The following is an 18,557-nucleotide window of genomic DNA, read 5'->3' as shown; positions in this document are numbered from 1 at the left end:
CCTCGTAAATTGGTAAGAGATGGAACTGATTCCTCATGGTACACAAAACAGGTCCAAATGCTATTGAAGAGGCAACGGAAAAAGCATGCGAAGTTCAGAAGAACGCGAAATCCCGAAGATTGGCTAAAATTTACATACGCGCGAAATTTGGCACGGACTTCAATGCGAGATGCCTTTAATAGGTTCCACAATGAAACATTGTCTCAAAATTTGGTAGAACATCCGAATAAATTCTGGTCGTATGTAAAGTACACGAGCTGCAAGACGCAGTCAATACCTTCACTGCGCAGTGCCAATGGTACTGTTACCGACGACTCTGCCGCTAAAGCGGAGTTATTGAACGCAGTTTTCCGAAATTCCTTCACCAGGGAAGACGAATGGAATATTCCAGAATTTGAAACACGAACAGCTGCTAGCATGAGTTTCTTAGAAGTAGTTACCTTAGGGGTTGCGAAGCAACTCAAATCGCTTGATAGGGGCAAGTCTTCAGGTCCAGATTGTATACCGATTAGGTTCCTTTCAGATTACGCTGATACAGTAGCTCCCTACTTAGCAATCATATAGAACCACTCGCTCACTGATAGATCTGTACCTACAGACTGGAAAATTGCGCAGGTCGCACCAGTGTTTAAGAAGGGTAGTAGGAGTAATCCATCGAACTACAGACCTATATCATTGACATCGGTTTGCAGTAGGATTTAGGAGCATGTACTGTATTCAGACATTATGAATCACCTCGAAGGGAATGATCTATTGATACGTAATCAGCATGGTTTCAGAAAATATCGTTCTTGTGCAACACAGCTAGCTCTTTACTCGCACGAAATAATGGCCGCTATCGACAGGGGATCTCAAGTTGATTCCGTATTTCTAGATTTCCAGAAAGCTTTTGACACCATTCCTCACAAGTGACTTCTAATCAAGCTGTGGGCCTATGGGGTATTGTCTCAGTTGTGTGACTGGATTCGTGATTTCCTGTCCGGAATGTCGCAGTTCGTAGTAATAGACGGCAAATCATCGAGTAAAACTGAAGTGATATCAGGTGTTCCCCAGGGAAGCATCCTGGGACCTCTGCTGTTCCTGATCTATATAAATGACCTGGGTGACAATCTGAGCAGTTCTCTTAGGTTGTTCGCAGATGATGCTGTAATTTACCGTCTAGTAAGGTCATCCGAAGACTAGTATCAGTTGCAAAGCAATTTAGAAAAGATTGCTGTATGGTGTGGCAGGTGGCAGTTGACGCTAAATAACGAAAAGTGTCAGGTGATCCACATGAGTTCCAAAAGAAATCAGTTGGAATTTGATTACTCGATAAATAGTACAGTTCTCAAGGTTGTCAATTCAACTAAGTACCTGGGTGTTAAAATAAGGAACAACTTCAGTTAAAGACCACATAGATAATATTGTGGGGAAGGCAAGCCAAAGATTGCGTTTCATTGGCAGGACATTTAGAAGATACAACAAGTCCACTAAAGAGACAGCTTACACTACACTTGTTCATCCTCTGTTAGAATATTGCTGCATGGTGTGGGATCCTTACCAGGTGGGATTGACGGAGGACACCGAAAGGCTGCAAAAAAGGGCATCTTATTTTGTATTATCACGTAACAGGGGATATAGTGTGGCAGATATGATACGCGAGTTGGGATGGAAGTCATTAAAGCAAAGACGTTTTTTGTCGCGGCGAGATCTATTTACAAAATTTCAGTCCCCAACTTTCTCTTCCGAATGCGAAAATATTTTTTTGCGCCCAACCTACATAGGTAGGAATGATCATCAAAATAAAACAAGAGAAATCAGAGCTCAAACAGAAAGGTTTAGGTGTTCGTTTTTGCCGTGCGCTGTTCAAGAGTGGAATGGTAGAGAGATAGTATGATTGTGGTTTGATGAACCCTCTGCCAAGCACTTAAATGTGAATTGCAGAGGAATCATGTAGATGTAGACTATCATTGTCAGCATAGGTTTGCTGTCGAATATGATGAGAACAATCCTATCAATGAACTGTTCACACAGTAGCTCACTCTCTGCCTAGATTTCCTATTCATAACAAATCCTACTCCATTATACTATTTTCTGCTGCTGTTGATATTACCCCATATTTCTTTTCAGATGTAATCATTGGCTTCTTTCCATTTGATTTCACTGTCCCCCGTTGTATTTAAATTGAGCCTTTGCATTTCAGTTTTCAGATTTTCTAGGTTTCCCGCTGTGTTCAAGCTTTTGATATACCATGGTCTGACCCAAGAATGTTATCCCTTCACTAGTTATTCCATCTTTTTTTCATTGTCACCTTCGCCTTGGCAGCCACTCCGAGAGATCTGCTGAGGGGACTAACTGGAATCTTCTGCCAATGGAGAGATTATAGTGCTTTTTTTTTCAATTACAAGCCACATATCCTCTGTATACACATTATGTATTTAATGCAATAGTTTTTATGGCCTTCCACATCATCATGCCACTGATCATTGCTGATTCTTCTGCCTCTTTGGGGCAGGTTCCCACCCCAAGAGAAGGAGAGTGCCCTTAACCTCCGTCCACTATTCTCCCCTCTTTGACAAGGCATTAACAGACTGATGGCGATTTCTTATGTTGGATGTCTTTGGCCACCATTGCTGATGATTTTTATGCAAAATTTAAGCAGTGGCTGGGTTGGAACCAGGGGCCTAGGATGCTTTGAATTGTAATCAAAGACACTACCTGTAGACCATGGCAATTTACTACAGTAATATTCTATGTGTAGTTTGCAGGAAGACCCTGTGAGAGAGACATCTATGCTAGTAGCAGAATTTATATTTAAGTTACATGTTCAGGTAAAATTTCAATTTTATTGTAATTAGTCATTATCACTATGCAGAAAGTAGCATATTATTTTTATCACAAAAGGTGTTTGAATTTTTATTTTTTTGTTATTACTTGTTATTTGCATATAACAAGATAGGCAAGGAAAACCCATTCTTTAGGCATATGGACTTTGTTTAGTTGGATATTTAAGAGTTTATTCACTACAAAAACTAAATAATTGTGACCATATAACAAGGTAGGCAAGGAAAACCCATTCTTTAGCCATTTGAACTGTGTTTAGTATGGTATTTAAGGTTTTATTCGCCACAAAAACTAAATAATTGTACAATGTGGAGTCTGTCATCTACACTGCCTAGGGAAATATGGAATTTTGTTCTACAATAATATTACCTGCAACAAAAATGGTCATACACTCATTGCTATATTTTCTGTCTGCTTGTAAACACAGATGTAGAGAACACCTGTGAGATAACTTGTAAGAGTTATCCTGTTACAGAAATGGTAGTTAGTGTCTTGTTGTCTAATTGTTATGGATAGGATATTGGAAAAAATGTAATTAAAGAAGATAATGTAGGAAAAGAGGAAGTGATTGATATATGGAAATTTAAATAAGGAAAATTATAACCAACAAGTGAGAGCCTTTCAATCATAATTTTGCAAAGTTCATACAGATCATAATCTCTCCTGAAATCAAGGAAATTAACTACCTCTTCTGAATGCTTGTGGCATTGGAAAGGAGCACCGAATATGTTTTCCCAGATGTACCAATCAAACCATACTCCTCACTTTGCTTAACACATGCACATAGCAGTCTGCCTTAAATTTCAAACTATCTTGTTACTTTCTTTCAACCTTCCATAAATATTTATAGTTAATATCTGCCATACTATAAAGTTTGACATAAATATATTGTTAAACCTGATGCAGTCATTATCTTGTTGAATGTTGACACCAAATCATTTATACTTTGTGTTATGAAAATATCAGTACATGATCTTATCCAATCACCAGACATGTCATAAACAACGCTGATCATAGAACAACTAAAATCTAGTTTCCCTTTCTTAAATTGTAGGCAAAACTCTGTTATATATTTGTTCCACCACTTCAGTTGAAAATATGTGTCAAAATTTAATAGTCTTTCCCAAGTAGATTGATTTGTTACTATATCTGATGAAGAAGATGTGTTAACAACTATCTCAATGTTTGACTGAATCTTTAGTTCAATTGCATCACTATTACAATGCTTCAAAGTTGATAAAATGGAAATTAAAATGTCTACCTTACATTGATCTGTATCCTATTTTAAAATATTTAGACTGACACTCCTGTCTGAAGTTTGTTTTGATTCAATATTTAACTCAGCAAAACCAGTAATTAATGGATTTACCATAAAATCAGATCAGACAGCTATGACAGTAGTAGATTATAATATAACTATTTGATTTTTATTTCTAATTTTTACTTCACATGAGTCAGTTATACTTTCCAAGGTTGATATTAGTTAAGTCTAATTTTATATTGGTTTCAGAAACAGATCTGCTCGAATTTAACTCACTGAACATTTATGTTCATGTTAGTAGTATCCAGCTTATCACCTTGAGCTTTAATACTTGCTTTCGTTGTATCTAAAAGTTAGCATTGTGTATACTAACTCTCCCAGTTTTTCATTAAGTCTTAAAGAGTTAGTAAAATTACTTTGTAATCCTCTTAATTCATATTTATGATTTCTAATCACATATAGTCAAGACCATAGTAAGTTTAAAATGAGTCTTTTGTAGTTGATGGCTGTCAACTACGTTGACAACTCCATAGACCAAAACTAATAAACTTTCAGTTACAAATACTACTCCTTATTACCTCATAACAAATGCGCAATCACTGCATTATAAAACAGCAGCTTGGGTTAAATACAGCTCTGCACAGTTGCTCAATAGTATGGTGTATAGTGACGCTGATGAGAAGCTGGACTGCTGCGCTAGGTGAACAGCGTTGCTGAAGATTGATGTGCAGCTGACACAGCCACTGCTTGATGCCAAGAGGTAGCCATGGAACTGGTGAGACAACTGTAGTTCTTTTGCAGATTCAGATGCCAGACCTCCAGTTCGCAGACTTTACAAATTATTCTGTGATGCAGTTATTGTCAACTCATTTAGTTGCTTATTCATTGACAAATTACATCTTTGAAAGTGTATTATTTATTTTTAGATGTCAATACTTAACTGCTTCATCATAATATTTCTGCTGTTGACTACATTGGTAAGGACAACAACAATATTTGTTGATGAAATCTTCCTTCAAAATTGTCAGTTTCTTCTTGACTTGTATTTAGTATATACATCTCATTCAAATTTCATTGATTTTCCAACACAGAATTATTCAGGATTATGCACTTTAGGTGCCAGAATGGAGTGGTCCCTATGTCTGAAATAATTTGTATATTTATACTGGGGGTGCTGTTACCCTTAAACTATGAACTGCTGCCTCCTTAAATACTGTTCAGGCAAGCCATATGGTTAGTTCTTGATGTAGACTTCTTCATCTCTTCTTGTGATGGAATCTGTAAACTGTCATCAAATCTCAACTATATAATAAATGATAGAAAGGACCTCTTTCAATCCTCCTGATGCAAGTGATGTTATAAGGGAACACCACAGTTACAGTGAGTGTTCATACATTCAATCTGAGCTTCCCTAAACCCAATCTGACATTACAAATCTGCTTGAATCTGACTGATAGAATGACTTTTTTTTATCTTCCCTAATTCAAGCACCATTGTCGTGGCATGCCAGTTTTGTTGGTGGCATATTTTGCTTCTCTGAGCTCGGATGTCATAGACGGAATAACTGCCTAGCCAGCAAGTAGTGCAATGTGTAGCAAAATTGCCATTGTCTCCTGTGTTGGAGGTGCAAGGTAATCATATGTTTGTATGTACATGCACCCCCTAAGAAATAACCAAATTCCAAATAGTTCATGATTCTAAGCGAATTAGCTACTACTAAATGCGTACACTGCTTTGATCATTGTTCATCAGCTAAGTAGACACTGGGCAACACATTGCTTTATCAGATGTTATACATTACATCAGAGTAACTGAGGATGAAGTGTGTTAGATTAAGAAACTCTTGGAATGTACAGAATGATTCATCATCTTCAGAATGAAAAATGATCACTACTGATGGACCATATGGATCAATACTGAATTTGCTCTTGTTCTTGTTATACGGTATTTAAGTGATCTTCCATTATTTATTTATTTTATTTATTATTTTATTATATTGCAAGTTCTTTCCATACTGTTAGCAATGGGGTTCCAAGGGTATGGAACAAGTAAGTATTATTACAGTATTAACATACAGCAGCATGCAATATGGTTAATTCATGACAAGACTCATAGTAATGACATGGAACACTAGAAGAAATTATATTACATACATCAGAATTAATACTTGTGTGTACACATTTGGATTAACAATATCAAAGTATTTGAGCAACAATATAACATTACAGCAACAAATAGTTTACATTTATGAAACTTCCTGGCAGATTAAAACTGTGTGCCGGACCGAGACTCAAACTCGGTCCCGAGTTCGAGTCTCGATCCGGCACACAGTTTTAATCTGCCAGGAAGTTTCATATCAGTGCACACTCTGCTGCAGAGTGAAAATCTCATTCTAGTTTACATTTATGCTTACACTGGATGGCTAACTCATTTGTATAATAAAAACTTGCTCCTATGCACTAAAAAATGTACTGATTGAATAGAATGACTTTTGTACTACTTATTCCTTCAGTTTTCTCTTGAACTTTGGGATTTCTGGAGCAAGAGTTTTGGTGAAACTGGCTAGAGCATTGTAAATTTTGATGTCTGTATAATTTACTCCTTTATGTACAAGGGAACAGTTTGACTGGTTACTATGAAAGTCCTCTTTTGACCTTGTATTGTGACAATGATATTCACTATTGGTTTTGAAGAGAGAGTGGTTTTTATTAATGAAGCATACAAGGGAGTATATGTACTGAGATATCATTGTAAATACCTGTAATTTCCTAAACAGATTCCTGCATGAGTGCCTTGGTTGCACACCACTCGTGATGTGTGTAGCTCTCTTCTGAGCAATAAAAACTTCTATATTGCCAATGGCTGGTTGCCCCAAAAGATGATTCTGTAAGACAAAAGCGCATTGAAGTATCCAAAGTAAGCAGCTGTTATGGCCTCTTTATGTGTGGTTGATGCAGTTATGTGTAAGGCAAATGTTGTAGAGTAGACTGTAGCCTTTTTCTAGGTCTAGGATTTGTTCTGACCAATTTAGTTTAAAGTCTATGTACATACCCAGGAAGTTAGCTGAGTTGAGTTGCTTTATTTGTTGTTCATTACATTCTATATCTATATTCCCCAGTTCTTTATGTGTCATAAGAAATTGTACATGATGGTATCCAAGAAGCAGGAATACAGTGTGACTTCAATTTTACATTCTCCAGTTTTATGTGTTTCACGATTCTGTGCCATACATTTTGAGTCCCTGTGAAAATCCTCTAATTTTAAGTTTCTTCTTAGTAAGTTTTACCTCAGTTCAATGTTCTTACTCAATGTCTCGCTTGACTTCATCCCATTTTCTTCCTATTGACATTTGATGTGACTGAATGAGTTATAAATGGCACAAAAGACAGACGGTTCACACGATGTGTGGTGGCAGAGTTGTGGAAACATTTTAGGCTGCTGCGGAGAGAGGAAATGTGAAAGAGGAAATGCTGACATAGTGGATGATCAGCATTCCCAACACAACTTGCACCATTTAGCTTCACTGTGTAATTATGATACAGCTACTGCTAGCATGTGGGCGCAATGTGAAAATAGGACAGTCTACGTAAAGTATTCAGGACTGAGCCAATATGTGATGAAGGAGTTCAGCCACCTTTTCTTGTGCCACTTATAACCTAATGCCTACTTAATTTTATTAAAGTCCTCCTGACACTTACCATCCCATAACTAAAGCCTATTTTTTCGTAAAAAGTTGAGCAATTCATCACTGTTCATCAGCTGTTGTGATAAGAACTTACAAAAGAACGAAGCTAGTACTAAAAAGGTTTGCCAAGCAGTGATTTTGGTAAGCAATTATGGTCCTAAAACCTTGTCCAATGCAGATATAAACACATATGTTTTTTATTCCTTGGTGCTGGACAATTGTGTATGGCATCAAGTTTTTTCAGATCAGGTAATATACCTTGTTCTGACACAACATGTCCTAAAAATTTGACTTGCTCCTTACGAAAACTAAACTTTTTTTAAATTGGCTGCTACTCCGTAATCTGCAAATCATTGAAGCACCTGTTCAATGAGCCTGATATGTTCTAAAAAAAGTGGGTGTAGCTATTAGCATGTTGTCTACATTAACAGTGACTTTGCTAAGCAATTCTAGTCCTAAAACCTTGTCCAATGCAGATATAAACACTTCTGCGCTAATGTTCAGTTCAAAAGGTAGAACACGGAATTCGTATCTTCTGCCACCACAAACAACTGTTGTATATTTTCGACTTTCTTCGTGGAGCTTTATTTGTAAGTAGGACATCTTGATATTGAGTATACTGAAATATTTTGTACTATAAAACTTAAGAAGCTGTTCATCCAAAGAAGCTGTTCATCCAAGTTGTCTGGTCTTATGCGTACTGGTACTATAATCTTATTGATACCTCTAGCATCGAGAACTAATCTTACAGAACCATCTGGTTTGCTTACTGGTAATATTGGACTACAATAGCACGAAAATGAAGGTTGTATAATTCCCCATTTAATCATATGATTGCTCTTTTCCCTTACTACCTCTCATTTTGCCCATGGAATAGGATTTCGCGTTGCACAAAATGTCTCCTGTGGATAGATTTCAAATTAAGCTTCATAGTCTTTGATTACTCCTGGCTCCTTACTGAAAACATTGGCTTTAGTACCTGTGATTCACTTAGTTTCTGCTCTACCATTTAGTAAATAACCTCAGTGTTTGCTTCTTATTCAGTATGAAATTTGTTTGTGAAGTATAAGGCTGGAAAAGAATGTTGTACTACTGCATTTGACTCTGGTTTTGTTTCATTACTTTCATCAGGTATTTTGACTAAATCAATAGAAAAAAATATGGTCCTTTATATGAAAGTGACATTTACCATTACCCATGTCAATCTGTGTTTTGTATGTTCTAAATGTGTCCATGCCAATAAGGCAATTAACTATAAGTTTGTCAATTATAAGAAAGTTACACTTCACTGTAAAATGTTCAGTTTGTAATAGAATAAGTGCATGATGTTAAACCAATTTAGTCTTACTGCCTGTAGCAGTTTGCATCTTGCAATTTTGGATGGGAAATATTGGGAATTTGCCTCTCTTCTTTAATTCACAAAAAAGTGCATTTGACATTAGGTTGGTATCTAAAATTACCTGTGTGTCAACGTTAAATATTTTCACCTTAATGATTGCTTGCACCTGTTCTTCCGGGATATTACCTGTTGCATGTAACTCATGCTGATACAAATCATCCTTGATGTTACCTTGTTTGTCAAACCTTATAAAACATGTTTGTAGTTCTGTCTTGCCCCCTCTCCCAGAGTGGTCAATAGCCTGGGACTTAACTAAGATCGGTTGGTGTTTTCCGATGGCGTAGTGTGACTTAATTCATTACCTGGAGAAATTTCCATTAGTTACGCTGTGTGGGTACTTCGCCAATTTGTGTCGTTAGCTGCTGTACTATTATTTTGCTGCCCAAAGATCAGCTGCAGTACAGCTTAAGGCTGTTGCCGTGTGTCGACCACTGCTGCGGCTGATGATTTCTGTTTAGGTTCGGCCTTGTGATGGTGAACTGTAATTTGCCCATGCATTGAAATTATCCCTGTTGTTTTGAAAATTTCTTTTAAATCTTTTGTTTTTCCCATTCCTGATACTGTACTCTTTGCCTCTGATTATGTAATTTTGCTGTTGTGTGTCCAACCTTGCTGAGTTTAAATCATGTTTTACTGACTGATTTACATAAGTATATTGTTGATGTGCCTAAGTTTCTGTTGCTCTATGGGGTACAGGTCTTTTCTCATAGATTAAGTCGATAGAATCGAGCACTGACAGAAAATATTGAGTGTCGTGCTCTGGTATTGTGACTAATTTCTCTCAACTGTGCAATGCTAAATGACTTTTCAACATTTTTAACTTGTCTGTCTGTGATATTGGGCTCTCCCAGTAGCGTGTCTTGTTCAGGTACTTTTCAAAGTATCCATGTAGACTACCGTATTTGCCACTGAATGGTGCAGGCTTGAAAACCTCACGTCTGAGTTTTTCTTGCACTGCCTCAGACCAGTATTTGTCAAGGAAAGCTCGTTCAAATTGGATATAAGTGCTGCAACACTCGGCCACTTCAGTCGCCCATAAAAGCACATTACCTTGAGTGCAACCCACGTCAAATCTGATTTTCTGTACTTCTGTCCAGTTGCTTGGAAATACAGGATGAAAAGCACTGATAAATACTACAGGATTCATTCTTTTACCTTCGGTAGTTAATGGGGGAAACTGTCGAAGTCTCAGCAAACCTCCATCTGCAAAATTAGTTGATAGACACATGGCATTTTCAGTTGTATTTATGTTGTTATTGTAGTTACCTGTAATTAGAGCCGGTAATTGTCCAGGTATTGGAGTTGTGGGTACGTTTACATTTGGCACTCTACAACTGTCACTGGCACCTGCTGTGGGACTCATGACAATTTGTGGATACATACCATCAGGCTGTGGTTTGTTCACTGTAGAATATGTATTATTTACATGCATATTTTGAGATCCAGTAATATTTTCTTCTAAAAGATTGCGGATCCTGTCTTCGGTAGCTTGTAGGTTAATGTTTACCTTGTTCATGATTTCATTTTCTTTTTTTCTGAATAGCCATTTCTACTACATCTGTGTATAACTTACAATTGATTACTAACTTCTCTGCCATGGTACTATCCTTATCTAACATACCTGCCTCAACTTTGCTAACTATATCACTCAGATTTGCACTGATCTTGTCTTGCTCTTCTTCTTATCATATACTGAGTCAACTTCTAATGTTGATACCCTTAAAGTAAGCTCTTCTACAGCTAGAGGTACATCTTCATAGTCTTTAGTTTGTTAACCACAGTGGTTACCTTTTTTACTGTAAAAACCAACTGCTTTTGTGTGGCTTCAATGTTTGTGTTTGGGTCTGTGATTTTCTTTATCTGTTGCTTTATTAGATCATGATGGTCACTAAAAGAATCTACTTTCCGTTTTAACTCCATAATGTTACTGTTAACTTCAGAAAGTACTTCATGCTTTACCTGTGTTTTCATATCATAAAATTTTTCGTCGATTTCAGTGTGAAAATTTTTGGTTAAGTCATCAAATTTCTGTGAGACCATGTCTTGCAACTCCTCGAATACTTGTGTTTGTTCTTGCTACATTGCATTTAAATCTTGAGTAACAGTGATTTGTTGCTATTTTACCATGTTCATATCTTGTGTCAAATTACTGAAATTGGTGTTCATATTGTGTCTCATATCATCAAATTTCACATTTATGTTACATAGTATCTGCCATAGCAGTGCTTCAGTTGTACTACTCTGGTTGTTGTCAGCTGTACTTCCCAAGTTAATGTTTGTGTTGTGACCGAATAGTGTCTGTAACATGTTGTCAAAATTAATATTGGAATTGCTCTCCAATGTTTCATTCATGAGCAGTATGTCACTCTGGGAGATGAGTGGCATTGTGTCGTCAGTTGTAAACATTGTGTCATCAAGGTTGTTCTGCTGACGAGCATTGCTATCATATGTCACTCCTGCAACATTTATCTCTGATCTACTTAAATTTTCTGCAGTAGGCAAGCACTGAACTTCAATTGTTCGATCACGCAATTCTATGACATCTTGGCTGATTGTATTTTTGCTATCGCTATCAACAATGGACTTATATTTTTCTGCCATGTCATATGAATATGCAAAAAAATAGAAAGTTCACAAAATGCTAAAATTTCATATGCTAATTATTATACTTGACAATTGTAATTTACGTGATGTCAAAGCTTGTTTTACATCAATTATGATGTGCAAACTATTGTGTCACAATTTTTTATGTTTTGCTGACAATGCATATCACACTGAAAAATTTCTGTAAATTTTTCGCAAATAAAATTCAAGGAAAGGGAATAATGGGGAAAGGTTTCGATCTACTTCAAAAGGGGCACTACCAAGCGTAACCATGCAAACAACTAGGGTAGCCGCTCTACTTTTACTGTGCCAAACAAATGAGCTTACTATTGAAAATTGTTACTTTACCTGCATCCAATTCTTGTTCCTTTCCAAAATTTCTCCTCAGCTTTTGCCTTTTTGCAATTCTTGCCCTCTGTAGTGATTCATGCAGACAGAAAATACAGACAATTAGTTTTTATGATTATAACAGTGTCATAGAAATTTCTTACTATAACAATAGTTAACAAACTCTACTCGCAGGTGGTGTCCTGAAGTCCTGGCACACACATCAACAGTTGTGTTGAGGAAAAAAAAGAAAAAAAAAAAGAAGAGTTCTGTGCTTATTTGAATTTTTCTTGGCTGTCTGACTTTGCTTACATTTCAATTGTAGTTGCAAGCAGCAGACTCCGAGAACACGAGAACATCAGCACTTGTCATAATCAAGAAAATTTTCCTTATATTATTTTCACTTCACTTCAATAAATAAAAAATACTTGATATTGTTGTTCAATATACTATTATTCATTAACACATGTGATACATAGAACTCATAATACTTCATACTTAAAACTGCACATCTTCATTGTCCTTCTTCTTACAAGAGAGTGTGTGTAAAAAGAAAACAAAATCCTGTACAAAAAATTGAATGAATGTTTTTTAGTTTGTCTGGACCTTACCGCACATTCATAATTAATTTCTTTGCCAATTCTTATGTCCCATCGCTGTTTCATTTTGTTTTTTGTTTTTTAATAAATATTAACTTTACGATATCCTGGGGGTCTTTCATCATGTACCGACACACAGTTTAAAGCCTCTTGTAGACTGCTCTAGGATAATATGTGGCGTCAGGTCTATAGCCTCTTGTAGAGTGCTCTGTGACAACATCCTCACAGTACATTTGCTCTCTTGTCAGCATGAATCACAGTTTAAAAACAACAGTTAACATCCATAAACATAATGATAGAAGGAGAGATGATTTACACTGTATATCTCTTAGACTTGGTATGACACAGAAATGAGTGAGGTATTCAACTGTAAAAATCTTTTTGAACAGCCACCAGGAACATAGAGAATTTAATGAATAATAAAATTAATAACAAACACAAACTGAATTCCCTACCCATTTGATTGCTCCTTCTACTCAATAGAAGAATTTCTGAATGTATAGTAGTATGGTGTATGTGTGTGTGTCAGAAAGAGGGAGAGACATTGAATACAGCAACATAGTGAAATATAAATATAATACACTGTCAGAAAAAATGTAGTACATCCTTTTAGAGGTTTCCAGTTCACTCTAAGATTTATTGATGCAATAGTGCATATGGAGTAAATAAAATGATTACATTTACAGATCAATTGTACAAGCAGTTCTGAGGCCCCGGGTATCGACCCATGCTGAAACAGTCATATTAGTACATGGTGTAACCTACATGGGTGACAAATCAGGTGCTGAGTCTGGCAACCAATTAGTTGTACATATGGTGAATACTGTCCTGAGATACTTCATTCCAAGCCTGTGTGACCTGTCCATGCAGTTTTATAAGAGTTGTTGGCTGGTGAGTTGCATGAGTCACTTCTCATCCCCTCATACCCCACACATGCTCAGTTGGAGGCAAAGACTGTGCTGGCCAGGGAAGTTTCTGCACACCTTGCAGAGAACGTTGAGTTTCACAGGCAGTGTGTAGGCAAGCATTATTCTGTTGGGACAACACACTACTTTCCTATTGCAAGAACAGCAAAATAATGGGTCTAACAACATTCAGCACATAACAAGTGCTAGCTAAAGTCCCCTCCAGAAGCACCAAAGGTCAACAAGGGTCATAGCTCATTGCACCCCAGACCATAGGCCTGGGATGGGACCAGCATGTTTTGGATGAATGCACTGTACGGGACAGTGTTTATCAGTTCTGAAACACGTGCACAAACGACCGTCACTTGCAAGAAAGAAGAATCTACTGTTATCACTGAAGAACACAGTGCACCATTCCATTTTCCAAGTCATCCTCTGATGGCACCAGTTGAGCCATATGTATTGATGCTGTGGCATGAGTGGAAGACAGGGCAGAGCTGTGTTTGCTCATAGTCCCACTGATAATAATTGATCCACAACAGTTCGTCTTGACATATTTGGGCTCGCATCCCTCTTGTCTATGCTTTGGTAGCTGTACAATCTGCCACTAGTGGCCTTACAATAATATCTCTTGGTATATTTTGGTGGGCATCTGTGTTGTGTGTACACCCAGAATCCTGTCTACAGGTGTGACCAATGATACCAGCATCATTGCACAACTAATGCAGTATGTCCAACCTGTGTGGCAATTCTCCAAAAGAACTGCACTACTACTCAGAAGGCCACAATTTGACACCTTTCAAACTCACTCATTTGGTCATAGAAATCACAAGTGTGTCTCTGTGGTGTAGTTGCCTGCTTGCTTGACACATTTGGACCACACTGAGGCTTCTGAGTATGAGTATTCTCTATTAAAAAGTAGACACAGATGGTGTTCTGGTAGCTATGCCACTACACTATCTGTTGGTGGATGATGATGAAACCATTATCAGTATATCTACTATACCCCATGTGGTGTATGCCATCATTGGATCAGAATCAACATCACCTTTCTAGGTGTACTAACTTTTTCTGGCAGTGTATAATTTAGGAATTATGTAGGTGATTAGCAGTATTGTATTTTTCTCCCGAGAAGATGTGGGCCTACAATAATTTTAAAACTGATCTGTTCCATATCACAGGATGAAGTTGTAATTATGATCCATGTAACGTGCAAATAACTAGTTAACTAACAAAGTCATCTTCAAATATTTTAATAGTTTTACTTGAACAGTCTGTTACAGAGAAGAAAGAACATTACTATGAAAGATGTTGAAAACTCTTTTGGTGGAAATATCTGCCGATGCACTGGATATCGCCCAATACTTGATGCATTTAAGTCTCTTTCATCTGATGGTCCACCAGACCTCAAAGGCAAATTTCCAGACATTGAGGTATAGTAACACATTTCTAAAGCTTATATCTTACTGAGATGATACTAAACTCTATTTTAGGTTTGTCTTATAACTATTAAGGTCAGTATTATTGTTTCCAGATATCAGCATAATGTAATTTTTGTGGGTATTATTAGACATTAAAGAAGTATCAGTCTCACACACTAAATAATTTCTTAAGAAAGATTTACTGTCTTGGTATAAGAGACTTTTCAAATGAGTGGATTTTATGTGTTAAAATAAGTTCTCCAACTGTCATAATGTATACTTTGCTCTTGTACATTCATTTGCATTATTGTTGAGTCCTCTGTACATTAAATCTTGTGATTTAACTCTGTTATGGGACAATAAAAATTCTGATTCTGACTTTGATCTTAGCAAGGTACGCAAACACAGTTGTTAGAATTATGAATTATGCAATCAGTGGAAAATCATGATAGTTGTATTTTCCTTAGTTCTTATATACTACATTCAGTCATAAAAATAGGTCTACATACTGAGAAAAATTGTTACTACTCTAATGAAATTTGCATAATATAGAGGTTAGCATATGACCACTATAGTGGTGGGTAAACTGAGCTGCTGGCAAGTCAGGATGGAGTGCCATTCCCCCTACTGGACAAAGGTTGCAGTGGTGCTGCTGGCTGTAGTTGACTGACAAAATATCTGTGATTAAGAGACTCTTTTATTCATGACAGTTACAGAGATGGAATCATAGCTGGTGAGGAGACTGGTGATCCCTGTGATGAAGTTAGCCATTGTCAATGGAGGGTGTAAGAATCTGTGTTTGTCCACCAGGAAGGCAGCACACCCTGGAGTCAGTTCAATCGGAGATCTTGTGATGGACTCCTTTCCTGTTGTTTGATGTTGCACTCAGTTTTGACAAATCTTGATGACTCATATCTTGCTGTACTGAGAAGATATCATGAAAAATGACCATACAAAGGATTGTATCAAATGATGTACACAGAAAAAGAAATTAATTGTAAATGTGGTTCATCCCATGTTAATTTCACTATACTGTAACTGACAGCCAGTATCACTTTTACAATATGCAGCTTATATAGGTAAAGCGGCATGCAGATCTTCCTTTGCAAACACATGTGGGAGAAAACTTACTTAATTGTTATTCACAGTCACAGTATTTGTTAAGTTTCACAATGACATGATGTAGAGTGTCCAAAATATGACAGTAACAGTGCACATGAAATAATTTACAGTATAATGAACAGCATTAATGGTCTAGTAATTAGAGTTTGTAGATCATCACCAATTTCAGGTTGCCTGAGATTTTAAGACATAAAAATATTACTAAGTTTCCTATTATTTACAAATATAGTTATTGGGCTTATTATGTCAGGTACAGAATTTCACTTTCACCGACATGTATCATGCAGTTTGGTGCAGATTTCCAATCAAACTATCATGATTTACCTGTGTACTGCCGGCCACCGTGGCCGAGCAATTCTAGGTGATTCGGTCTGGAACCACACGACCACTATGGTCGCAGGTTCGCATCCTGCCTTGGGCATGGATGTGTGTGATGTCCTTAGGTTGGTTAGGTTTAAGTAGTTCTAAGCTCTAGGGGACTGATGACCTCAGATGTTAAGTCCCATAGTGATCAGAGCCATTTGAACCATTTTGAGCCTGTGTGCTGGCAGGAGGCAGGGTGCCAAATTTGGGAAAGGCTGGCTGTGTAGAGACAGGCATAAGAACATAATGTAATTTCTGAAATTATTTAATCTTTGAAATTTGGCTACATTAGATTTTACTGTTCTGCATAGACCACAAGACTTTATTATTGTTTGGTTTTTGAAAAACGTGACAGGTTAGTAACTATTATTAAGCATCATTTAAAATCCCATAGCTACGGTTAAGGAATCCATCTTGAAATAAATATTTTATATTCCAAAATTCTTCAAAATCTTAATTTTGAGCGAATTAGTTAGTGAGAGGTGGTGTGCGATTCAGAAGAAACTACAGCAATATAAGTCTGTCACCAAAGCTCAAGGTCTTGCAGCCATTAAATGAAAATAGTAATTGAAATTCTGAGGGTCCATACTTTTAATGTTATTTACTTAATAAATGAATTAACTTATTATAATTCCAAACATATTCTCAGGAAGTTGTGAATGTCTGCTTCTGAATGATTGGTAACACTACCTTCTTTGCCACTCATTAGAGCAAAATAGTTCATTATTGTGTGATATTATATATTACTGCAGTTAGCTGTAACTTTTAACTTCTCTGTAATCAGGCAGATAAATATAAATAACTGAGCTACAAGTTTAAATGAGACTTGGTATAAATAACAATGTTATGTATTCCTGTACCCTGTTACACAATACATGTGCATCTGTAGTAGACACATGGTAACATGAAAGAGCAAAAAATTGTTATTCTTGGGAGCAGAAAACAAGAAAGATGGATTAAATTCCAACTTAGTGTATTTCATCCCCCCTCACAGAATTAAACAGCAGCTATTAACAAATAACTGACTGGATAACTCAGTGACCGGTAAAATCTTGCCACCTTTTTCCCAAAACAAAAAAATAAAACCACAATTAATATTTAAGTTATTTTGCAGATAGAAGTATTTAAAAGAAATTTTTACCTAATGAACTCTACTGGCCTTTTTTTACATATCATTTTACAAAATTTCAAAACACAGTTGCATATCATGATATGAGCTTACAATAGTTCAATGTTTTTCTTTTAACATGGTTGCTGCAATTTTTTATTTCATGTAATTTTGTTTCTTGAATAATGCTAATTATGGTATATGATTTTTCACTCACTGCTAGTATCACTTTTTCCAAACACCATTCTTTCTTTCCTATACAGGTCCTTAATGTGAATCATACCTTACATTTTCACTTGTGTCTCTGGCCAAGGTGATGCTTAGCAATTATAGACATGAAAAGACAAAAAAATTATGTATTTTAGTACATGAGCGATTCTCAATTGATCTCTTCTGAAATATACAAATTAACTGTCCTGATAATGCAAATGTAGTTAGTGAAGATCTCAGCAATTTTTAATTTATGTTAGAAAAACAGTCACACTACATAAGATGCAAACAGTGTAAGTTTAGATTTAATAAGTCATTGCATAAATTAATATTTTAGTTACCTTGACTAAATAATTTCTCACAGACTTTCATTAGTACCATCATTTATCCTATAAAATATCAGACTGTTTCTGACTGCAGTGTCATCTTTTAAATAGTTTCTCAATAAGTTGCCCCACATTACTTATGTGTGAATACATATATACAGTTCAGTTTACTGAGTTTGTTTTGAGTCTGTATCAGATTTATGAGTCTTTAAAGCCTCTGATGAAGTCTCCAGCAGTGGAAGACGAAATTTTAGGCAGAGAATTATGCCGTACATCATGGCCTAATGTCCATTATAAAATATCAGCAAAGTTGACTTGTTTGGAAAAGGGTCTAAAACTGCAAAAATGTATCTGCAACATCCCGTAGATACTGTGAGGAAGCCTCATAAATCCACAGAAATTAA

General features: G+C 36.4%; 1 protein-coding gene across 1 annotated transcript in view; it reads left to right on the top strand.

Annotated features, from left to right (window-relative positions):
* The window catches only part of LOC126204155 (xanthine dehydrogenase-like), a 316,025-nt gene that overhangs the window by 21,695 nt on the left and 275,773 nt on the right, over nucleotides 1-18,557 (top strand). Inside the window, 1 exon segment of the mRNA XM_049938563.1 lies at nucleotides 14,877-15,041. Coding sequence (XP_049794520.1) covers nucleotides 14,877-15,041 — 165 coding nt within the window.

The sequence above is a fragment of the Schistocerca nitens genome, chromosome 9, assembly GCF_023898315.1.
Source record: "Schistocerca nitens isolate TAMUIC-IGC-003100 chromosome 9, iqSchNite1.1, whole genome shotgun sequence".
Classification (NCBI taxonomy): domain Eukaryota; kingdom Metazoa; phylum Arthropoda; class Insecta; order Orthoptera; family Acrididae; genus Schistocerca; species Schistocerca nitens.
The sequence above is the reverse complement of the archived record's forward strand: the minus strand, read 5'-3'. Positions and strand labels throughout refer to the sequence as shown.